Source organism: Lycorma delicatula, chromosome 2 (genome assembly GCF_047948215.1).
Source record: "Lycorma delicatula isolate Av1 chromosome 2, ASM4794821v1, whole genome shotgun sequence".
In the NCBI taxonomy this organism is placed as follows: domain Eukaryota; kingdom Metazoa; phylum Arthropoda; class Insecta; order Hemiptera; family Fulgoridae; genus Lycorma; species Lycorma delicatula.
Genome location: NC_134456.1, coordinates 23,006,338 through 23,032,802, shown reverse-complemented (window position 1 = coordinate 23,032,802; position 26,465 = coordinate 23,006,338). Strand labels below are relative to the sequence as shown.

Genomic DNA, 26,465 nt, shown 5'->3' with positions numbered 1-26,465 from the left:
TTAGCTTAAAATATTATGAACAAAAAGCTGGTGAGAGAACACTAAAATTTATTTTAAATAACTGTAGAATGAGACATTAAATCAGAAAAAAAAAGTTTGCTTCAATTTTTGAGATAAATTACAATTTTATATAGTTGGCAGGTTCGTAGGACTAGAAATAGATGTGGTTAACAAAATCTAATTTCTGTAAGAATTTTTTATATTTTAATAAGAAATGAATCATGCAGTTTATTTAATGATCTCAACTTTATTTTTCAAACAAATTGACAGTCTGTTACTGTGAAATCTAGACAGTGATACTGCTTAGAAGAAAACTACAGTTAGAATGCAAGTATAAAGATCTAACTTGTGCAGGAATTTTTATTTTTTACATATAAATAAATCATCTTAGTTATACTAGTACAACTTTATTTCTTATTTAAATTAAAGAATATACAAACCCTTAAAAAAAATCAGCTCTTTCCTAGTTATCTAAGTTAATCTAACTTAACATCATGATGTCAGTTAGTGAACTACTAATTTATTCAAAAAATTGAATAAAAAAGTACAAAAAAATAGCACTGTTCAATAATGAGGGTAAAAACAGCTATTTTAAAAACCCCTTTTCAAAACTGAGTAATTCAAAAGGAAAAAAGTAAAAAAAAAACATAACTTAACAAAAATAATTTATTATAATTTTACTATAATTATACTTCTTAAATGGACAAAACTGCATATAAAGTGTGATAGTAAATAACTTATAAATACAGAAATAATATAAATATTGAAAATATTAATGAATTTAAGTTAATTGCTTTAAAGATAATATTCATACATGTAAAATAATAATCATATTTAATGAATTATAAATGATTACTCATAATAATAATAATAATAATAATAATAATAATAATAATAATAATATAGTAATTATAATTATACCACAAGTATGTGAAATGCAATAAATTTATAATACATGAGAAGATTTAAATAATATAAATAAATAATAAATTGATAACTAAATAGACTTAAAAAAAGTTAGTCATTGTATGCATACGTATGTATGCACACTAACTAGACTAGAAATACTTTGAAAATGAATAACATTATTTCAAAACTCATAAAAAAGAAAAATAGCATGCTGAAATATTTCTTTAGAAATTTAAGCACAATCAAGCAGTAATGAAATAAAAAAAAATATAATATTGGATGTATACAATGCAAAAAATTAAAAATGCAGTTAACTGAAAAGAAAATTAAAAAGTAGTTATGCAATGATAGATAATTTAATATCTTAAAATTTTTATCATAAAAAAAAATAAGGAGAAATTTTCTCATACTACTACTGTTCATAATCATCAGAGAACAGAACATTAAAATGTCAAAAAAATTATATTAAAAAACCCTGATTGTATTTTACCTGCATTTAATATTTAACCCACAGAAAGCAATAGCTTTGACTCTAGATGGGCCTTATTTTTAAACTTTGAACTACCCATTTATACATTTTATATTTTTCTGAATAAAATAGCCATATATAATAACAAAATAGAGCATTTAAAAAAAAGAATTTGAAAATTATATTTAGTACACTATACCTTTTTCCTGTAATTGTTGCATTACTATTACCATACAAATATTGTCCCATCTGGGAAAGGTTAAAAATAATTAAATTATCATTATAAATAATAAGACAATATTTAAAAAGCATTGTAATAAACACTTGATTTAATTAATTTAGATGTGTGTTAATTTAATTTCTGAGTTCTGAAATCAGCATTTTTAAAACCAATTTAAAGCAAATTTTAATATAATTAAAACTTATTAACTAAAAACTCAAGAGTTTCATATTTTTAAGAAAACTAAGCTTTAAATAAATATTACAAAAAATTTATAATTCTTTAAAATTTGTACCACAAAAAAGTTTTCATTCAGATCAGTACATAATTACAGATCAATACAAAGACATATTAAAAATTCAAAAAACTAATCTACTTTTAAAAGCACAGCCATAATCTTTTCTTTCAGAGTTCATCTAAATATAAAGTTTGTAGTTATAAAATAAATCAATAATAAAATAACAATACTAAAAAGACATGAAGTTTAATTAGAAGGGGCTGGAACCACTTGCAAAGAATACCAAACAATTAACAGTTAAAGTGTTTGACTGATTGCATACACAAATTCTGAAGTAATTTAATTCAATGGTTAAAAGTTTTAGGTATCAATCAGTTTCATGTTGCAAAATAATTTTTGTGGAACCAGGAACCCTCAAACATAAAAATTATGATCAATTTAAAATAATGTTACATAGGCACTAGACTGTGTGTTCGTGTATATGAGAAAGAAAACTAAATTCAATACATACAAAAGAGGTGATAGAATTGTAAAATGAATAATCAAACATTAATTAATGTATATTCAAACACCACAATAAGTAATAAATTATTATTATATCAGGATACAAAAATAGTATTAATAAGAGATAATAATCCTGTGATGTTAATACAATAGAGATTATAAAAAATAAGAAACCCTGATGATACATAAAAATGAAATAAATTAACAAGTTCAATAAAACATTACTGTAAAACTACATTATGTAAATAATCTCTTTACACAAATAAAAAAAAGAGGGTTTAATGCAATAGGTGTGTGTGAGGAATAACCATCAACAGAAGTCAACCTGAGTATAGAAGTTTTATACACAGAGAGCTCCATACTTTCAATAAAAAAAAATTATAAAATTCAATTGATTTCATTAGCCTTCTTCAAGAAAGCACAAATAATTTAACCACAAAAATCTACATTTAACTTATCCATTTTTTAAAGAATTATATGTGATGACACAAAATGATAAACAAGTACACTGAAATGAATTTAATTTAGCCACTCCAGTAAGCCATCAGGAGTAAAAATTAAGAAACAAATAAAATATATATATATATACACACACACCCACATCACTGTTGAACCTTTATGGTAGAATGATAGCATCTCTGCCGTTCATCTGTAAGATTCTGTTTGATCCTGGCCAGATATTTTTGCACACAAAAAAATTCCATTTCATTATAAAGAGATAAATTCAGAGGTTGTAATTGAGTGTATTGGTCTACTGTTATCAATAAAAAAAAAGTCTTTGCATGTCATCCATAATAAAGAAATAAAATACATTTTTCTAATTTTTTTTTTAGAAATTGAAGGTTTGCCCAATACAAAAATTATCTGTTTTATTATTATATAAGATAAGAAAAATAAAATAGCTACAACATTTTTGAATTTTGATGTCAAATGTATTCCATAAAAAAGTGAGAAAATAAAGTTTGTTGTGACTTCGTTTTGACCTTGTTATATGTTATATTGTAAGTTGATGTCCATCCTCCGCTACACTATTTCACAGGTTTCTTCTTGTAATGACCAACAGTCTTTCAATTTAAGATATTAAAATATTTTGAGAATAACAATGGTGATGAAATACAAAACTACTGATCTGCTGGCATAAATGCAATCGCTATGTTGTAATGCCCACCAACAAAGGAACATCTGTTGTTGAGAGTATGTTTGAGAATAATGATAAACAATAAAATTAATAAACACATTATGTGTGTTACAAAGAAAATCCACTACTCACCTGACTGATTAAGACAGTGACATTTAAAAAAAATTAAAACAAAAAACCAAGATTAAAAACTGAAAATTGGGTTAATAATGGTTAATATTCCAAAAAATAAAACCTGGTGGTATATTTGTTATAAAAAAGTAAGCAACTGTTCTTTCATGTACTCTTAACTCATTCAAATAAACTTATAAGAGCCTAACAATCTGTATGAAATTTAATTTATAATTATAAATTTCCAGGTTAGTTATAGAGATACTGAGATCTCATGTCTCTAACAATTTAACAAATGCAGATAACTTGGAGAAATATTAGGTCTATTAAAATTTAAGTGTTCTTTCTTATTATATAAATTTTCAACAACAATATCATGATCCCTTTTATTACCATTCATTAACCAGATGTTTTTTTTTATTCAATACTGCAGGAATGTAGGTATTTCTTCCATTTTCACTTGCAACAATATAGACTGTATACTTCATATAAGAACTTTTAAATTTCCCCAGCCAGTAAGACTAAACTTTGTATGATTTGTCAGAGTCATAAAAGTTAAAATAGTTCACCTCTCTACAATGCTTTGTTCTGAAGCTATAACCATTTACAACCCCACAATTATTTCACGAACACAACTGTATTACAATCAATGTCAAAGAACAGATTAATTTTACAAAAAAAATCCAAACCTTGTTTACTAAAAACAAGTTGTAATTTTCTCCCACTTAGTACTCATATACCAAAGCATTTTTTTTATAAATGTAATTAACAATAATTAATCATTAGTTATTTATAATGTTATTTAAAATGCATGAATTATGCATTTTATATCTTCCTGAAACAGTAGATGAATTTTATATCTGGTAATAGTGAACAATCTAAATAAAAAGGATATACTGATTAAAAACTGGTTAATTACAACAAATACCTGCTTGTTTATAAGTGGGAAATGCTTAAATCAAGATGTTTTAATTATAAAACTAAATTAAGACCTATAAAACCATAACTACAAATGATCAAGAACAGGGACCTAAAACTTTCAAAATAAAATTTAAAGTATAACATCTGAGAACTTACTACAAAAAATCTTATGACCAGTTAAAAGATTCAGGATGGGAAACAGGGAGTTAAAAGAAAAAAAAAATTAAAGTTACCCTTGAAATTAAAAGTCTATGCTAGGCCAGGCAAGCATGTCAAAAGAATTGAATATAACAGCAGAGTGAAGAAAATGTAGAGGTAGAATAGTTGATCAGAATATATTTCAGGCATGCAGAGATACCATTAATTACACAAGGAAAATAATGAAGCATCTACTGGCAGATAGATCAGGCCAAGAACTTGGTTCACTTTATGTGAACCATCATTATAACTAACAAAATGGATAAAACAACTACAAAAAAAGACAATATCACTATTGTCACATTCTACCACCAAATACCAATTTCAAGGTTTCTACACTGATGAAAAATAATATGGGTGTGATCAGAAAGTTTTACGACAGATGTGTCAATGCTCAATAGGAGTGGGTAAATTTGTCTGCAGGTGTGAAAGGGGAATCTTATTTTGTCCTTGAAACGTTCTGAAAAGATCATCACTATATCTTTGTTCAGTAGAGAGTGGCTTCAGGTGAGTGAAGATGTGTTTTCAGTTCTTGGTGCATTATTGATTTTGCAAATTGGGTGAAAAAAGGAACAATGAATTTGTGTCAAATTTTAAAACCAGGAAATCAGCTTTGGAGACTTTTGAACTCTTAAAAACAACTTTGGGGATAAATGTGTGAGCCGGTTAAGTGTTTTTACCTGGTTCAACAATTTTAAAGATGGCTGCAAATCAGTCGAAGATGAGTCCTAATCTGACTGACCTTTCAAAAACCAATAAAAGCATTGTGAAAGTAGTTTGCGATTTAATATACTCGTGACTGTAGACTTACAATTAGAGATGGCTAATGAACAAAGTTTCTACATAGTTCAGTCAATTTTAACATGCTTCAAGTGTCTGCAAAATTCATTCTGAAATTGCTGTCAGGTCATCGGAAACAACACCTACATGAAGTGTCTCAGGAACTGATAAATCGAGCTGAAACTTATGCAATTTGTTAAATAGAATAATTAAAAGTAACAAATCATGAATTTATGGATATGACCCAGAAACAAAGGCACAATCATCGCAGTGAAAGGGTCCAGGTTCAGCACGACTAAAAAAAGTGTAAAGTCGGTTGAATGTGAAGATAATGTTGATGGTTTTCTTTGATTCTATGCGTATTGTGCATCACAAATTTCTCCCTAGGGGGCAGACAGTCGACTACAAAAGTGTTATTCAGTGTGTGCATGAAAATGTGTGGAAGAAAGGGGCAGGCCTGAATTCTGGTGAGATAAGAATTGGGCCCTCTAACACAATGCAATGGCTTATTGTGCGCATGCTCAACTGTGGAATTTTTGGGAAAATTTTAAATTCCTGTGTTTCTGTAATTTCCCTATTCTTTTGATTTAACCCCTGCTGACTTCTAACTGTTTCATAAATTAAACATTTTTTTTTGAAAGGGAACTAGTTTGACAATTCAAAACATCCAGGTGAATATGGAGAGAGTTGTTAGCACTCTTAAGGAAAGAAATTTCCATGAATGGTTTCAAAAGTGGAAACCATTGCAGTTGGTGTTTCACCTTAAAATAATGAAAAACAAAAAAAATCCTAAAAAAAATAAAAACCAAAATATAATTTAAAAGGGACTACTTTGAAGGAGAGATCCATCATAATAGCCTGTAAGTACTGTGAAGTTGAAATTACAAACCCAGTCTTTTAACTATCCACTCAAATCTCATATAGACAGTACCTGAAAACTTACCACTGGAACTAAAAAAACAAATTATGACATCAAGATTTAATACCCAGAAATCAGACCTGAAGATCCAGTTCCCACAATCAAAACCTACAGAATTAGAACCCAATGAGAAGTTCATGAATAAAATTTGGTTTCTGCTAAAAATAGTTTAAAATTGTGTAGATATGCTGTATATGCAATTCCTGGCTGTGCGAATCATCTGCTATATAACAGGAGCTAGCAATGAGGACAATGAGTAAAAACACTGAAAGTGAATGGTGAGTTAAAAACACAGATATTCAATATTATAATTGACTATCTGAACATAATTGTCGTATTACGATTATTATTATTATGGGTCATTTTTTTCAGTTATTTTTATTTAAATAAAATACCATATTTCACCAATTATAAAATGTAATGCACCATGGTTTAAAGAATGTACATATGTTGTAAGAAATTAGAATTTGTCTTACAATCAATGAAACTTGCATTTGTTATCAGTAAGTTTTCATAAAATTTTTGAATAAGCCTGATGTCTTAAATTGTTGCTAGGCTGTACATATTGTTGAGGTTGTAAAATAATATGTGATTTTCTATGTATAAAAATAACTGCTATTTGAAATGAACCAACTTTTAAGAAAGTTGATTTTACACTTTCAGCGTTATGTGTATCATTTTGATACATAGTGATATTTCTGTATGGAAAATGTGTATCAAATTGATACATACATGAATGCCCCTTTTGGACCAGCTGTAATTTGATATAATTTTCACCTTGGCCCGGATGATTTTTCTGAAAAAATCAACATTTTTATTTAAGGTTAGTACTCCTAACATGCATAAAACTCATTTCAGTCAAGTTTTATCAATTATATACACATAGTCCATGACAAAAGGTTTGGAAAACATTTACTTGAAATTAACAATGCAAAACTATTTCTTTCATTTGCAACAAGCAAAGTAATAAATTCATTATTATTTTATTTATGATACACTAATGAATTCATCCACAACTACTAAAACATTATAATAATATGAAGTTATTTTGATAGCAATATTTTTGAAACGAGTAATACATTCTTACAATATGAAATGACTAACAAACTGTTCACTGATTGAACAGGTGCAATTACTTTTTGGTTGATTTTTGAGATTTAAAAATGCATTCCATGCAAATAAAATACTCTCTGTAATACTACGTACATATATTCTTTGTGGAACAATCCACATAATTAGTAGCACATAATACTATGCACTAATAAGTGTACAGCAACACTTTCTTGCATATTTCTCATGAATAATAAATTTACAGAATATTTATAACAATTCATTGCAGTTCTGCAACAACAACAAACATGTTTAAATTTGAGACAATGAGCTCAAGACCTCAGAGCGACTTGAGTTAGTAATCTACGTTCTAACTGGCTCATAACAAACTGTGTACACATTTTGAATTCGCATGTGTTCATAATATAAATCTGGTACACAACTTGCATATGTAGTAATTATGCAAATATATGAAAATATTAGAAATTTAAACTTTATAAAAAGGATTACTAATTTTTTTGAGTACAACTAAGCAACAACTTAATTATTACGTCTAAACTGAGAGACCTAATTGCTGACCTGAGAGATCAGTACAGTGATAGGATCTAAACCTTTTATCAGGAAGGTCTCAGGTTCAATGGTATACCCATGTCAGGCATATTTTTTGTATATTAAAAGATTTCCACTCCACATTCCCGTGCACAAGCTTTTATACATATCTAAAAAGAGCTGTTCCTCATTAAAAAATGAAGAAAGTGTAAACTATTTTACTATTATTAGTGACGTAAATATTAATTCTCAATTTTTTTTTGTTAAATTCAAAGTTATTAAAAGGTAATTTAATTAGCAACAATTGGCCCTTGGTATGTAAAAGCTAAAGAACATAATTATTAATTTTATTAACTCTTCAAAATTTTATATTTGTAAACTAATGTTATTTTTATCCCGTCTCTCTTAAAATAAAAGTTTTTTTCTGATCAGAATTTTTCAGTCATCTGATCATGGATATATGCTACCTGGTGTAAATTTTTTTTCCATTCATGTAATTGTATGGATTACTGAAAAAATTCATAAATTTTATTTTGTTCCATATCAACTTTATCAATAGATGATCAAGAACTCTTCAAAATCTATATTAAAATATATTTAAAGAACTGAAAAAGAGTAGGTTCAAAACATACTTAAAGCATTAAAAGCAATATAGCCAATTCAAAGGAGAATGACTAATTAACTTTCTAATAGAAGTTTGTGAACAAGCTACTTGGTAAGCGTTAGGATAGGAATCTGTTATTTTAAGAATACTTTATTTAAATTATAAGAGGAGGAATTAAGAAACATTATTTTGCAACACAAACAGAACGAAGCTCAGCTGCATTGAAAAAATAAAAAAAAAATACAGTTTAGTAACTGTAATATAATAATAAATGATCAGATCGGATGTAGCAAGATGGTAATTACTATTCAAGCAACAATTCCAGTATGGAGCATAGCATTCATCAAATACTTACTGCAATTAAATAAAGCAGTTATTAGAAATACAAAACTAAAAAAAATTTCTTTTTATAAATTTAAATTTGATACACTGTTTTTAATTTAATCTTAATTTTTTTTTAATATCTATTTAAAAAAAAAATGTAATCTATGAGCGAGTTGTATATCGGTTTCTTAGAAAAAATTCAAAACTGATTATAAAGCTGCAAGTGCATTTTAAAAACAATGGTGTCTTAGAATCAGGGAAATATGGTATATATTTCTTTTTTCAATGATTTAATTATAATTTATACCCACCATAATGCACTCCATTATACCATTAATATATAATGCAGGTTAAACCAGGTCCTCCTAAAAATAAAATAAATAATATATATGATAAAAGATTGTAAACCGCCACAGAATGAGATATAGAATAGTAAGCACATCATAATTAGACATAAGATAACAGCATTATCTTCTAAACAGTTTTTTTAAAGACTTCTTTTGTTATATTATAGGAAATTTTTCATGCATAACATATTTTTATCAGAAACAAATGTAAGCTTCAAGTTAATATTTTATTCAACCACATTACTTGTACGTTCAATTTATTGACGGCTACGCAAATCAATCCCATGTCTATGCAATCCAATCCCTTTATAACATTGATAAAATTGTATAACAATTTTATACCAACAGAAAATTACTTTATGATATGAAATTTGTTCATATTTTCAAATTATTAAGGGTAGATGAACAGTAGTGTGAAACTGGTCTCTACATTGAAGAAACAGGAAAAATGGTGGGGGATACACACCAGTTATCTTACTTAAAAATAAATCTCAGAAATATTGGATAGATCTAGGCCAGGAAGAAATGGGTAGAATGTATGAGCTTAAAAGAGTGGGTAGAAAGATATCATGTGAGGAAAATGTGGAAATATACAGTTGATGGCCTGATAAAAGATATTCTGTAATAGGGAAGCTGCTAAAGAAGACCATACGTTTCTCTACATAAAAATCAATTATTGATCTTCATAGTTTAGGTGGGAATCATTTTGTAAGACATTTAAGTTATTAAATATTTATTTATAAAAAAATCTGAAATATCTAGTTTGATCTTTAAAAAATAAGTCTGCAAATGTCATATCAAATATATAAAAAGTTGAAAATACTTTATTTTTTTATACTGAAGGTAGGAGATTACAAACTGAAAATTTAATTCCTGTTCAATACACATTAATTTAGCATAAACTGAAATCCTGCTAAAAAAATCTTAGTATCAATTAATATAAATATTTTCATTTGATACAGTGAGACTTTTTTCTGACTTAATTATTTCTATAAGGCAACAAGATGCTGTAAATATGCTTATAGTTGTAGAAACTAATTCAGTATGTTTCCCAAAAACAATATAATTATTTCTTAAATCAGTAACATATTAAAAAGCATCAGATTAATGATTAAGAAACTATTAATTTTCCAGAATGAAATAGGTGAAGTTAGTAGAAAGATGTGACTGCAGTTACAGTCGAGAGTATTGAATAATAATAACATGATCAGATAAATTGAAAGTAAACAAGGATTAAAGGACACATGACTTATCATGCAAGCCATGTACTTTATTCTGTTCTTAAAAGACCAGCCAAATTATTAGCTTGAAACATATTGCTTCAATTCTTCTTAGCTCAAATGCTCAACTGTTAACTTTACAAACCGGTGTAATACACAAAATTAATGATTCTCTATTTTATTTATATTCCTTTTTTATATAAAATCTCACTAAAATTTTACTCCAATTTTTAAAATGAGTTATCTGTGTGGCAATCATTGATTACATAGATTTCAAAGTAGGTGTGATCAAAGATTAATTACAGAAATATGAACTTAACATAAAAAACCAAAAACAAAATTCATTTATAAATTAATAATAAAATCATTAATACGCAAAAACAAATTAATAATAATTTAATTTTTACAACAATAGAAATTCTCTTGAAATATACAATTCCTAATTAATTTATAACAAAACACCACAAAATCTTTTTGCTAATGTACTTTATCACGATAATTGAGGTTACATATTTATAACTATTTCTCTATTAAATTTTTGCCTTCAGAATACAACGTTTTTAATATAAAATTTTAGATAAGCGATCTGAATTTATTTACTATCCTTTTAAAAGCTGGGTTTAGATATCTTGAAATTCCCTGTATACTGAATAGTAGTAATTTTTCTGTGTGTTTCCCCCATCACTGATAAAACTTGTAACTGTACAAAAATAGAATTCATTATTTTAAAATCAGTCAACATTACCAAATTAAATTCTTTTAAAAAATCAAGTATTGAAAGATCAATCCACAACAGGTTGCTGACTGAAAAGCTAGGCATGATGGATGAAACTTACATTCTGTAGATACAAAAAAAACTGTGAAAAATTATGAACATATAATTTTTCACAATTATAACTCAAAATTTACAATAAATAACTAGTTCCTTTAGAACTTCTTCAAAAGCTATGGCTGATAAAGAAACAACAATGATTTCTGAAAATGTATAAGTAAATAAACTGTATATGGAAACAGTTAGTGAAATGTCTATAAGATCGAGTAAGAATTTAAATAAGTAACAACATATTTATTTACAACAGTGATATGAATAGTGTATAGTGATAATTAATAATTTTGTGTATTAAACTGTTTATATTGCTTGAATAAAAGTTAAGTATACCTTTATTTATTGTAATTTTTCTTCATTTGTTTTAAGAAACACAAAATTTTGTTACATTCATTGTAATAATTTAAAAACCGCAATAACGGTAATAAGATATTAATAACTGCTAACTTTTTGTAAATGTACTCAATGTAATACAAAGTACTTTATTCTTAATTATTAAATTTGTAACAGTAAAAATTTATAAGTAAAATTAAAAGTTCCTAAAAGTTAATAACTTTTGTAAGAAAAAGAATAAAAAAGAAAACTTTTCCCTGTAATCACAAGTTCAACAGAAAAATTTGTTTTGGGGAAGATAACTGATTAAATTCAAAGATAACAATAAGCATAAAGATGTTCTGTTAGAGATCAATCTCTATAAAGGGTTTTCCACAATATTTTACACTTCTGTCAGGATTATCATAATTGATTTGAGTATTATTTTCTATCCTTTCTAGCACTGTCACTCTAACATTGGTAGTTGACGCATTTTGGAGTACCTTCATTCTCAAAACTACTTTTAGCACACTCTTAAGAATGTGCTAAAAGTAGGTAAGTGTGCTTGAAGTGCTAAAGGAGTGTGCTAAAAGTAGTTTTGAGAATGGAGGTAGTCTGAAATGCATCAACTGTGAATCTTAGAGTGACAATGCTAGGAAGGGCAGAAAACAACACTCAAATCAACTCAATAAAGTGTTTAAAAATAAAGACTAGTCTGTTAGTATCCAGTGTCATGGTGACCTCTTTTTCAACAAAGAAATATCAGAATTTATAGTACACCTCTTTGGTTTTAACACTTAGATATAACAAACACAAAATGTAGCAGTAAAAATAAAGTGACTAATATAATAAAATAATAATAAAAAACTGCACAAAACAAAGAAGTAAAAAAAAACACAATTATATTAATTATATATGCTAAATTACTTCTTTGGATCTTAAGATTATAGAAAAAAAAAAACATAATTACAACAAACAATGAAAGATACTGTATCTATTATCTATCATTACATATAAGAATAGTAACCAGACAAAAAAAACTTACTGCAAATGACATATTACAGAGTAAAAGTATGAAGCACAAAAAGGAACTTAAAGGCACTGTTTTGTTTTAATTTTTAAGCATTTTGCTGTTAAAAAAATTAAGAGTAATTAATTACTAACAATAACTAGTTTACTACCTCCTTTTTTAAATACAAAATTGATAATTAAACTGAATTAGAATTAAGAGTGTTTTTACTGTACATTCACAATTATTTTATTAATATATAGGCTGATATCTACCTTAATTATAATTATTATTTTAATGTTAACACAGACAATATTTTTTCATTTGTAAATACAAGTATTAATATTAACAAATTTACATGTATTAGGCACATATATTAATGTAATACAAAAAGAAACAACCTAATTATTATATATGTAACTTAAAATATCATATTACTGATAAAAAATAATACGAACATAATCTTTTCACAAAAATATTGTTTAAAAAGAAAAATATCTTTTAACATACAAATACAGTTTTTATTATATACTAGAATTTAAATTAAATATAATTATTATTAAACACTAATCAGATTTTTAAATTCATTTTAATGTAATAAATTAAAGATGATGACAAGCAGAAATTTAAGCTTTAAATGTGCCATGAATATCTATCTTATTAGTGCATATCAATACAAAAAAAGTATAGCACAATATTGCCATGGTCAAATGTAGAGAAGAAGAATAAAACAGTTTATAAAATTATATTTTCATAACTTTCAGAACCTCTCTAGTATATCAATTTTGTCATATACGTGGTTAAAATTCAGCTTGCCTCCAATAAAAGCATTACATAAAACCTAAACGAAATATTTAAATTACAAATAAATATCTTATAAAAATTATTATTATATGATATTCCAGATAATACAATAATAATAAAAACTGGAAAAGTGAAGAGAGCATGAAATTCAAGTATAACAGAAATAGAGGATATATAAATAAAAAAAAGAATAAATGTTTAAAAAGAAAAGATCATTTAAAATATAAAATTATGCTAGTAAATAATAATAATAATACTACTATAGATTGTATTACCTAACAATAAAAATTCATTAAATATTAATGTAACTGTGTTAACTTCATAAGTATATATTAAAAATTATAATATTTTAACTTTTTTGGTATATTAACAATAATTATATTTCATAATAAAATTTTAAACATTTATATATTTAAAAAATAAAATACAGACCTAACAATTAAAATGATCAAAACTACAATTAATTGATATATTTTACTATAAGACAGAACAATGTTTCTAAGTGGCAAAGCTAGGGAAGCAGACAGATTTACCCCTATAGAAATTCTAATTAACTTTTGAATAACTGCAGTTTAAAATTATTAAACAGTTGCAATAAGTTTTGGTAGCCACATAAAATGGCTGCAGTGAAATAAAGCTAACAATAAAATTAAAATAATTTACTTATACATATAAACTTATGCGTACTTTCTAGATAAATTTTTATACTGTTAATTGTAAATTAACATTTTTACATTGTTATTTTTAATTGTTTTGTTACGATTACAAATATCAAAACCCTGCACATATACATATTAATTTTTATGTTTTTATAAAATTATGGCATGATTAAGTCTTTGGTTGTACTGTAATTCTTTCTTTATTGGTTGAACAAAAAATAAATAAATAAAATCTGTAACTAAATATTTGTGCAAATAAGCCATGCCTGTGTTTTTAAACACACAACTTTTTAAAATTAAAAGAAATTTTGTAGAAAACATACTCAATTTTGGGTTTGTATTCACATTTGTAACATACACAAGTGTATCTGCGTTACTTAAACACAACTTGATCTGAACTAATTTTAAAAAAATGACCATCTTATTTTAACATAAAATTTACAAGATAAAATAAAAATAATCAATTAAAACATAAAATAATACATTTCACAATATCCTTTTGAAGGACATTTTTCTTCTATGAATGAATCAACAAATACCATAATATAAATAATATTAATTATTATTATTACGTAATAAACAATATTTAACTGCAATATAATTATTTGTTCTTCAGAAATTATCAAAATAGATTGTTCATTTACTGAAAAATTTCACTAGCAAATGGTAACAAGCCGTTCTGGAACATAACATTTTATTAACTTTTTATTCAATTACATGTAATTAATTATTAACATAGATCTAAAGAAATGGATTGCTTGAATGATGTCCAGATGCATGAGTGCTGGGACCAACCTGTAAAAAATTGTTTTATGATTAAAGTGCATGAAGAAAAATTTGTATATATTAACACAAAATAAAAATATCATTACTATTCTATTTGGATTTTAAATAATTGCAGATAACAAAAATCTAGATAAGCTTTTTAAGTCAAAAATATTGAGATGATTAAAAAATAAATTGGTGATTTTAAGTAATTATACTAAAGAGATAAACAAATAAAAAAGATACACTTTTCTGTAAGCTTCTTTTTTAATAGTCTGTCAATAGGAGTATTTCATAAAATGGGCAAAAATAATTTCAAGTTACAAAGGCTACTCTTTAAAAGTAAAATTGTTTCTACACATACCATACTCTTACATTTAAACATTTTAATAGCATTAAATTTAATATCCTTCTGTCTATTATTGCTATAACTTCAACTACAGAAGGTAAAATAACAATAGGTACAAGTCAAACCTGCAAAAACATGATGATCATCATTTGTCAGGCATACTTGATAAAGTGAGAAAAATAATAGTTTCAGCTGCTACTTTCATTGAGTAGAACATATTTCTGCATATGTATGCCAAACCCACTGAAATACAAGTAATACTCACCCTGACAATTGGCAAATTCAGTGTTAACCATCAACAATAGTTCTAGTAAACATATTGTTTACAGTCAGAAAAATAATAAATAACCTCTTTACACAACTCATAGACATTAATAAACTGGGAAAATTAGTTAAATTTAACAAGTTAATGTTACCTTTCTGTTGTAAAGTAGTTTTTAATCCAATGGTGATCTCATATAGCATGCTATTAATGACATCTATACAACCCTAAATTTAAACATTTCAGATATTTTGAAATTGTTTTGTTATTTAACAAAGTAATATATATTTTTTCTATGTAGAGTACTGTTTACCTTTCTTAGCTTCATTCTTTTATTATATGTTGTACTTATTACTTAGTGTACTCTTAGCAATTCATATTCATCTTTACTTAAACTAATATTAGCTATACTAACAATTTTTCGGTAGAATTTAGTTTTTGTATTTTTCCCCAGTTTCATTTCTTCCATTATTCAATTTTTTTTTATTCGTGTATATTTTTCTTTGGTTTCTTTTTTTTTATAATACTTTTTATTTCTTCTATTATATTATTTACTTTGTATCTCTACACAGTGATATATCTTTTTATAAGTGTATACAAGTGCTATATTATTAATATCACCTTTTAATAACTGTTAAGTTCTAAGCGGATCTTAAAATGGGTAACCTAATAAATGCTGCTCTCGGAAGTACAGTCACAGACATAAAGAAAGGAAAAGCATATTAACTAAAAAGACAAGCCTCAACTGAAATGTTACTTATATAAAAAAAATCTATATAAATTATTTCTGCTGTTTCTGCTAAACGTGAAGAAAGTTATATGATTTCTAGAATTGGACTGTTTTGATAGAATTTCAACAAAATAAAAAAATATGAAAGCTGTCTAGCAGTTCCCTTGATAAAAAAATAAAAACAACCAAGTCAGCATTTGATATTTGAAGTTAGTTAATATAAAGTAGCTTATGCAAAACTTTTTCACTGTTTTGTATAAAATATTTTTTTCCATTTTGAACTTTATAAAATTTCTTTTAAAATTCATGTATTAACGTTTTAAAAGCCATAATAAAAAAATATGCAAAATGTTATCGCTACAAAATAATCTCACACACTAAGTTACATGCAACTGATTTTGTGTTTTTTTTTTTTTTAATTTAACAGTTAACTAGCCCCAGGAAATCCTAAGAATTAAGTGAGTATAAGATCAGGTAAATGAAATTTATAATGTGTGAACAATTCATGCCTGATTAGAATTCAATTTTGAATATTCTTTTACAAGTCAGATAACAATTTTTATTAGGAAACTAAACAAACACTTTATATTCATACATTAGAAATAATGCATAAAGCTAATACAGTTTAAAATAACAAGAAAAAATTGTGAAAATTTGTCCATGCTGCAAAAGAAAACTTATGTTTGAAGAATTGAGTCACAATTTGTTTCATCGCTTTCCTGATCTCCATGTACCATAACTTTGTGAATAAAAAAAATATTTAGTAATGGGATAAAATTTTATCTACTTTTAACATATCTAAAGATGTTTTACCAAATAATTTTAGAACAGAGTACATTATATCGGTCTACACAGCGTTTCACTACTTAACACTAGAAAGCAACTCCCACTCCTATTTTCTAACAGATGGCCAAGATTATCATCAGATTTAATATAAAATTTTCTTTCTTTCTAAATTCTTTTTGTCCTGTGGACTAAAATTATGAAATCATGTACATATTAAATTGGTGTTTTTAAAACATATACTTGAATTTAAGAAAATTCCCTACTTTTATTGATAGTTGACATGGCAATTTGTAAAAATAGCTATATTCTGAAACCAAAACAAATTAAAAAAATGTAATAACAATTTTTTTCTGTAAGTCCTGCTGGTTTTTTTTATCAAAAACATTGAAATATCAGTAACAACATAGAAAATAACAAGTTTTTACTTTATTAAAGTAAAAAAAAACTATTTTTTTCCATGAGTTACTAATAAAGCATTAACTCTTTAAACAATTGTAATTTTCTTCTATGGAATGGACTTTTAACTATATTAAGAACTAAAAATTTAATCTAATTTAACCTAATATCTGCCATCAAACTATTGTTTGTGTGTAAACACATTATGTGTAGTACCATCCTTATGAGTATTAGGGACTGGAATGTTGGAACATTGCAAAAAGGAAAAAGCACATTATAGTTTTAAAAAAGCACTAACACACATCACAATGCAATGTCATCTATTTCAGTCATTAAAAAGAATCCACACAATTCAAAATAAAATTCAATCAATATAGTGAATGTGTACTACAGAGAACCAACAGCTGCATATGTCTTAAGCCAACTAGTTATCTTATCTTTGTCCAAACTGTGCTATAATGTTAACAATATTAATGTGAGGTCTGTTTGAAAATCATCTGAACATAACTTTTTTCTTGAAAAGTATTTGAATGTGAGTGATAAAACTTAGTAGAGTACAATACTAGTACCTAGTGCACAAGTATATTACTTTATAGAGCACATCAGTTTTTATTCAGCCAGTCAGTCATTTGTGTTTTAGAGTAACAGGTGTTTGTAGCATTTTTATTTTGTACATTTTGACAGATTGCGCTACATAAAGTTTGATGATATTCAAAGTGAAATAATCTTTACGATTAAACAGGTGTTCAGGAAGAAACTGTGAAGATTACACAAATTAGAGTGGTACAACCATCTTCAAAATGACTGAACCAGACCTCTGGAAATCACCAAAGTGGCAGTTATATCACAATAAATGATTCCACCCATTTGACACATCTATATATGTCTTATTACACAATAATAGTTTTTATTAAATGTTTCATTGGGCAATGAAATTCTGGCTTTTATTTCTTTTTTTACTTTTGGTGATCTTTTGTGAGATACCATAGCCATGTTCTTTTTTTTTTTGCATAACGCTTCTTAATTTATTATTCAGTTTTCTGTAGAACCTTTTATTTCTTCATCCTTCCACCTCTTATATTTTCTTTTGCCTTCCACTCGATTGTCTCTCTGGTGATCCATGGCTTCTTTATTCTTCTTCTCTTATTGAAGACAATTTGTTTGGCAGCTATTTTTATCTTTTGCATTCACCCAAAATTCATTGTCACAGTTTCCTTATGTATTTCTTTTCTTCACTAACTTAGCTAACTTTTGTTCTACTATCCTTTTTTTAACTATTGCTATTTTTTCCCAGATTTCATTCATTTATTTTCTTCTCAGTTTTTATCTATTTAATTTTACTTTTATTTATGTGACTAGAGGTGTATATTTTGATTTATTCAGCTACTAGAATCCATGTACTTTTTAAACATTTCTGAATCTTTCTTCTACAATTTACAGTCAATTTGACATCTGTTTTCATCTCCTGGTGATTTCCCAGTTTAAAATTTTCTTCTGTGGTTTTTAAATCAATGTTTGTTTTAACATTTTATTTTTCTTACAAAGGTCAATAAGACTTTCTCCTCCTCATTCTAAGTGGTCAGTCTAAACTTTCTCACTAGTCTGTTTTTCTTTTTTCCTTTATCACACCAATCTAAACTTCCACTATCTCACAACAATCTAGATTCTTCAAATTTTTCTCTATCTGTTTTTATAATATTTCAACTGCATCATCCTCATTGTAATAGTTGGCATGTTCACTTATATTCAAAGAAAATCCTTTGGGTTCATTTCTATCCTGATAAGTAATTATACAAAAGTCATCCTATGCACACATTTAGTTATTTCTCTTTTTTTATAAATCCTACACTATTCTTCCTTTTTTATTTTCGCTAGAATACATAATCATTGATATTAAATTCACCTTTCCCAGTCTTCCTGCTTTTACTTAAATTATTTTTATTCTATTTATTCTCACCACATTATAGCATTAGGATTAACAGACTATACAGCCCTCCCGAAAAACATCAAGGTCCTGTACTTCCTAGGGGAAGACAGGGAGTGGGGGGGGGGGGGTCAGTGCTTGCCATTGTATAATTTTTTTTATCCTACATGGGAATGTCTGCTAGTCGCAATAACAATTATTATTATTTTAAAGAAAAATGATTACTTGTGGACTTTCTCTTCAAACATTTAAAATGAATTTTCAGAGTGAATTACTGGCTGGCCCAACATCAATAAAACTGAATGTGGAAGAAAATGTAATATAACTATTTTGCCTCATTGAATAGTTTTACCTATAAAAACTTTATTTATTCCTTCTTCCAATCAGAGAGGGAAAAGAAAAGTAAACGAGGCAATTTAATTATTAAATACCATAAATATAGCAGCAATATTATTAAAACATAGCAGTAAAAGTAACTAAGCAATTACAACCATATTATTAAAACTGATTAATTACATTTATCACTTAATTAGAGTAATTTAACAAGAACATTAAAGCTTTTATTTTAAACTAGCAGACCTGGCAATGCTTTGCTACTGCTTTGAGTATATATATATATATATATATAGATTAAATGAACACAATTGAAAGTTAAAACATTAACAAAATGAACATTACGGAACAACAAAATTTAACCTTTCTCTTTTACCCTTTCTTCCTTTCCTTTTTCCCTTTACTCTATTTTATTTTTTCCCAATTTCATTTTTACCATATTCCTTTTCCACCATTTCCTCCCCCTTTCAATCTCATTTCCCCATTTATATTTTCCCCTTCTTACCGTTTACCTTTCTCCCTTTTCCCCATGTGTAAATCAGTCCAGTAGTTTTTTAGTCTATAGCAGACACACTTATTAGAAACACTGAAATGGAATTGTAAAATATTTAGTATAGCATGTGTTGCTTTGTCCAATAGATAGCGCTGTTTTTAAAAAAAAAAACATGTTTTTACCTGCCACAGGTGTGACATCTTAGGTATATAAAAATACGCATCTTTTTTAATCTTTGCATTTTTTATAATTTTTTTTAAAAAGTAACAATGACATTTGGTATTTTCTATCCTATATATTTCTGTATAAAAAAAAATATATTCATCAAAATCGGTGCAGTAGTTTCTGTAAGAGTAGTAGGTTAAATATAAACAAAAATACAGTACTGCGATTGGAAAATGCAAGATATATGGAATATGAATATAAAAAAACAACAAAAGTTAAATTTTCTTTCAAACAATAACATAATAATATGATTAAAAAAATAAAATAACCACAGAAATTAACTTCAGTAATCATACTTTAACAGTTTGTAAACTTCGTAACTTCAAACAAGCAATAACTTTAAATATTTTAACAATGAATATGAGGTGGATGACTGGGTGTAAATTATTTACTAAGTGAAATAAATGAATGAATACAGAAAATGGATGGATGTACAACTATAGCAGTATATTAAAGTAACATTACTACCTCTCACTGCAATTATAATAAATTTAAATTAATTTTCATTAATTAAACTGTATGGGTAGAAATATTAATACCGATGAAAGCTAACCCTCAACTCAAAAATAAAGTATACAGTAACAGTTTCTCCAATTCAAATACTATTAAATTGAATTTACAATATTTAAAATACAGAACAAAGTATGAACACAATACATATAAAAATATCAATCTCTTATTAAAACTGAAATACTAACACAAAAATAAGAAGAGAAAATTTATGTACAACATGAGTTAACAGTGTAATAAAAAAATGTCCCCACTGTACAAAAAGAATAACTTAGCAGGGAGATCTTGCCTGGATTCCAGATCTTGTATAATCTGTTTCTTACTTAAGCAAAGCTAGTTTGTGATACTAGCTAATAATTTCATATCAGCCAACTACAATCTCTTTGTTCATAAAGCAAGGGAGTGCTAGAGTGCAATTTAAAAATTTGATCTTGTACTGTTATCCTATAAAAACTTATTTAATTTGTCCAGGTCATACTTGACTTATCTACATCATAAATATAATGTAAAATAGTGGAGCTATCTTTAAAATCTCTGAAACAGCTGTTTGCATAATCAGTCCCCTAGTATTATCATTAATGTTTTTTGCAACATGAATATTTTATTTTTGTTGCAGAATTCCAATTTGAATAAGTAGCATCAAAAAACAAGGGATGAACATAAATATTAATTTTATATGATAAAATAAAATTCTATTAAAAATTACCTTTTCAACAACTTTTGAAAAACCAGGAGCACTGCTCCTGCCAGTAATTTTTAAGAATATGTTTTTGACCTTTTTCTAAACTGGGAATTATTTTTAAGGAAATTTTCAACCATCAGGAAAACTCCTTTAAAAAAACAGCTAGTAACAAATCTAAAATATTAATAAGACACAGTTCAGAACTCTTCAAAAGTATTTATTCCATCTACATTTAAGGAAGTTATTTTTATTTATCCATCAAACAAGATTTCTTCACTAGAAACTTGTACCAAATAAACCTTTGACCAGCTTGAAGGGACAAAAATGGGAAATAATATACATACTACTAATACAAACTTTGGAATAAGATCAAAACGGGAGTCAAAATTAAAAGGAACACAAAATACAAGAAATTAAAAATTGACAATTAAATAACTGGAAAAACTTTGGCAAAAATAAACATAACACTTTATTTGAATTACATATTTATTATAAGATCTCCCTTCTCACCAGACTATATTCCAACATTTTTGACTTCACTGTCACTAGCGGTGATTTTGCTTTTGAAAGTAAAATATTACTTTCTCAGATATCTTACTTTCTGAACCAATAAAACTTTATCCATATCACATTAATGAATGGTTGGACTGTACTTGCAATTGAAAACTATTATCCTATGCATAATGCAGTCTGTCAACTGCTTTTAGTGTACAGACTTCTTTGACTAGTTAGTTTAAGAATAGACTTCAGTATTGTTTCACACTTGTTTTTAGACTCCTGAATGTTTACATTTTTTTACGGGCATGAAAACTGGCTCATGGGTATGGCAGTAACTATTTCATTGCTTTCTCTCACTACCTCTTATATTCTGAAAACACAAACAGGTGGGAGGACCGGCAGTATTGTGCATTAATGCTTCTCGTGTGACATGACAACACAGTTGTCATGTGAGAAAATGAGACAAAATGTGTACCCTTATAGGCTCCTATTTATACAACATATGACAGATAAATAGCAAAACGCCTTTAACTCTGTCCAAAGGTTGGAATGGTTATTACTTTTCAATTTTTTCTCTATCTGGCTATAATTATACAGGTATGAAACAAACCATTACTTTACCCTTCTCTAAACTGTTTAAGCTTGTGATCAATAATTGAAGTGAACAGTATCAGAGGCTTTCTTAAGGACACAAATCAAATTCATTCAGTGGCAACTGTGATATGGAAATAGACAGAACTCTTTCATAAAGTTGAAATGTAAAATCTGTCAAACTTTTTTTTTATGAAATCCAATCAACTAGAATTAAACAAATTAATTTTATTGAAAAGGTTTAAAATTCTAATCTGAATCACTAGTTCACTCACATATTTGATAACCAAGTGCTGTTAGTTGCACAGACTATACTACAGTCAGGCTAGTCAACTTTCTTATACATGCAGGAAACAACAATTAATTACAAATATTCTGGAACTGTACCCATTATCAATGAAATATTAATTACAAAGAAAAGCAGTTTATCGGGAACTAGAAGAGTGGATTTAATCAAGTAATTTGAATCTTCATTCCCATTCTGGAGAGTTGCAATACTTCTGACTATATTTATTAATCTGGTTCATTAGTTTCATCAAATTTGTTAATCTATTAAAAGGGATTTTATTCAGTAGTGAAAAATGAAATGAATTGTCCTGACTCTTCCTTTTTACCAAACCTAAGGTTACATTACAAAAAATATATGTAGATTTTATGCTCTGTAACAACTGTTTTCTAATACGTGTTTTTTTGAAGATTATTTTCATTTAAATTTTTTACTATATCAAAAGCAGTTGCACTTTCATTTGAATACTGATTAATAAGTGTATTAATATGGAAAAATTTAGTTGTTTTAAGCTGAAGTAATATTTTACAATATAAAAAGAAACCACAAGTGCTTTACATTTATAAAATATTGTGTGAGAAAAGTTCTTATTTATGTTTATGCGAAACTTTTACCAGTAAACACTGAACTGAAGAAATAAAAGTACAAATAAGTAGATTAAAGTAGTGTTGAGGGGTTTGTTCAACTAAGATCATGAAAAAAAATCTCTATGCCTGTATGAAGAAATATTAGTCTTTAACAGCTCTTAATTAAAAGGAAAAACTTACAGTAAAAGGATTGCTAATAGGGTCGTTATTCCAAGATGTCTTGGCAGGAGGAAAGTTTAATGACTGACTTGTTGGAAAACCATTTGTTAATTGACCATTAGGCACACCACACCAAACTCCATCTAGAAAATAGGAAGAAAGGTATTAATAAATACAAAAGTTGCTTATTATATAAATAAATGTTACAGAGAAAAATTAATTTAAAAACTCAATAAGTAAAAAATTTCAATAGAAAATACTTTAAAACAAATTTATCACAGTTCTGGTAAACATTCATCATTACATAGAATTTCTCATTTCTATCACTTACAGAAAATTTCATCAAATAACTCATATTGTAGAAAAGCATCTGAAATTTGAATTTTTGAAAATTTGTAATTTTTTTCTTATTGCTTTAAATTTGAGATGTACATTTTTTCAGAAGCTTTTAGTTTAGAAATGAAAGGAACTTGGAAAGGAAATTACAGTGTATTTTAGACACCGTTAAAAACAGCTGAATAATTAAATTACCTTAAATACACTGAAAAAAGCAAATTTCTCATCTAACAATGAATTTACATGTAATTTTGAGTCATCAGTTATTAGACAACTGTTTATAAAAATAAATTCATAGCTCTATATGGCTACTTCAGTCAATATAGAATATGTGTATAAAATATGTAAAAATACTTTACAAAAGATCATTCATTTTATTAGTATACATAAATATTTGATGACGATTGATCTTCTCTATACTTAACTGCAGAAAAGATAAGTTTCCGCCAGAGTAAATCATGAATTGAACCAAATCTCATTCTCCTATATAAGATAAAACTGTTTCCTTTTTGTCCCCTTACTCTAACTAAACAGATTAATGTAAAAGGGATGGTGCCACAGAACGGGCAAGACCCTTGTGGACACCTAATCTTTCATCTTTTACAAAACCCACTTCCGATTATAAATCGTATAAATTAAGTATGTGATTAAGTTAAGTTAAATAATAAATATTAAATTGTTAATACAATTAACAATTATTTAACATTGTTTTATAATTAAAACAATGTTAAATTAAGTATGATTAAGTTAAGTAATGAATATTAAATTGTATTATAAAACAACGTTAATATTGGTTCTAGACTATGCATAGATAACCTTAGAGTACAATTATAATTAATATTAGGATTACTCCATTAATTATTAATTTTGTAAAAGTGAAAGAAATAAAGAATTTGAATTTGAAAGATAAATTTTAAAGATTATACTTCACAATCAAATTAAATAAAATTTTTAACTCATGTTTAGTAATAATCACACCAGAAAAAACAAATTTGTTTGTGCATTTAAAATTATTTTAATTAAATGCAGAATAATAGTCTGAAAGGCAGTTTTAAGCAAAAGAAATGATGGAATACCATCAATTTTCATTACGACAGCAGCTACATAGTTAATGCAGTTCTAAATATTAAAAAATTGAGGTATGATTAAATGTGAATGAATAAAAAGAAAAAAATTATAAGTATATTCTAGTAAAACTAATAATAATTGAAATAAATTACAATTAAATTAAATATGACAAAACATTATGTAGCTTATAACTCTACTCAAAACTTCATTATTAAATTTAGGCAGATCTTAAATTTAGATTAATGTTACCTTATTTTATTCATAAGCTTCTAAATATAAGAGTACAAAAAAAATTATAAAATTACAGCATGACCTAAATTAAATGAAATAAAGGAGGTAAACATGATTCTGGATAATTAATAGAGCCTACTTAAGGTTTTACATAAAAATGAATGTACTACTGGTAAATGCAATATTATTTGTAGTGTAACTGATTTACTTCTTTTTTTCTTTATTATTCTGATAGAATAAAATTTTTGATCCCTTTTTATTACATTGGTAGCTGATGAAAATTATAGATAAAAAAAATATGAATATTATAGACAAAAATATTACAAATAAACATAACAAAAACTCATCGTAAATGGCAAGAAAAATATGCAGAAGGCAATTAACAAACATTAAAATAATAATAGACTAAAATAATATAGTAATATGTAAGGCTTCAGATATTTATTTTTATATAATGAAACTAGTACTGAACATGTCTTTAGTATAAACTGATGAGTCACTGCAAAGAGTAACGGGTTTGTAGTCTTTAGAGACTTTAAAGTAATTTTTAACTATTATAAATGTTATATTCATTTATGAAATCTTGTTCTGTAACAAGATAACACAAATGATTATATAATAATTAAATTAAAAACTTATGTTTGGAGAGACAATTCATTTTGTATGTCATTTATTACTTTTGTAATAATAATAATATATATATATATATATATATATATACATTAAAAAAAAATCTTGGAATCATTTTGGTTAACAGAGATCAAATTATACAAAATGTTTAAAACACCTAAAATTTTATCAGGTAAGAATGAAACTATACTTAGGTCATGGATAAGCAACAGGAAGATCATGGGGGATGTGGGGGGGGGGTAATGAACTCCTACATTCTATTGTATCACCATATGCTATACAGTATATTATCTACACATCTATAACTTGATATTTATTTTCTGTTTTATTCAGATCTATGTATTTCAGAGGAAATTTCATTCTTGCTGGACTGTATAAAGAACAGCATAGCCCAGTATATTATGTATGGATCACAATGAGACCAGATTTCCATGTAATATCAAATTTTTAATTACAATGAAAAATTAGAAATACCTAAATCTTTGTTATAACCAGTCATTTGAATTGCTTAGA

General features: G+C 26.4%; 1 protein-coding gene across 1 annotated transcript in view; it reads right to left on the bottom strand.

The window, feature by feature from the left end:
• Window positions 1–715: 715 nt before the first annotated feature.
• Window positions 716–26,465, bottom strand: part of drongo (Arf GTPase activating protein drongo) — a 125,764-nt gene continuing 100,014 nt past the window's right edge. The window contains exons 12-13 of the mRNA XM_075358464.1: window positions 23,709–23,830; window positions 716–14,906 (exon numbers count right to left, since the gene is read on the bottom strand). Of these exons, the coding sequence (XP_075214579.1) occupies window positions 14,853–14,906; window positions 23,709–23,830 (176 nt within the window). The 3' untranslated portion in view covers window positions 716–14,852. The remainder of the gene's footprint in view (window positions 14,907–23,708; window positions 23,831–26,465) is intronic.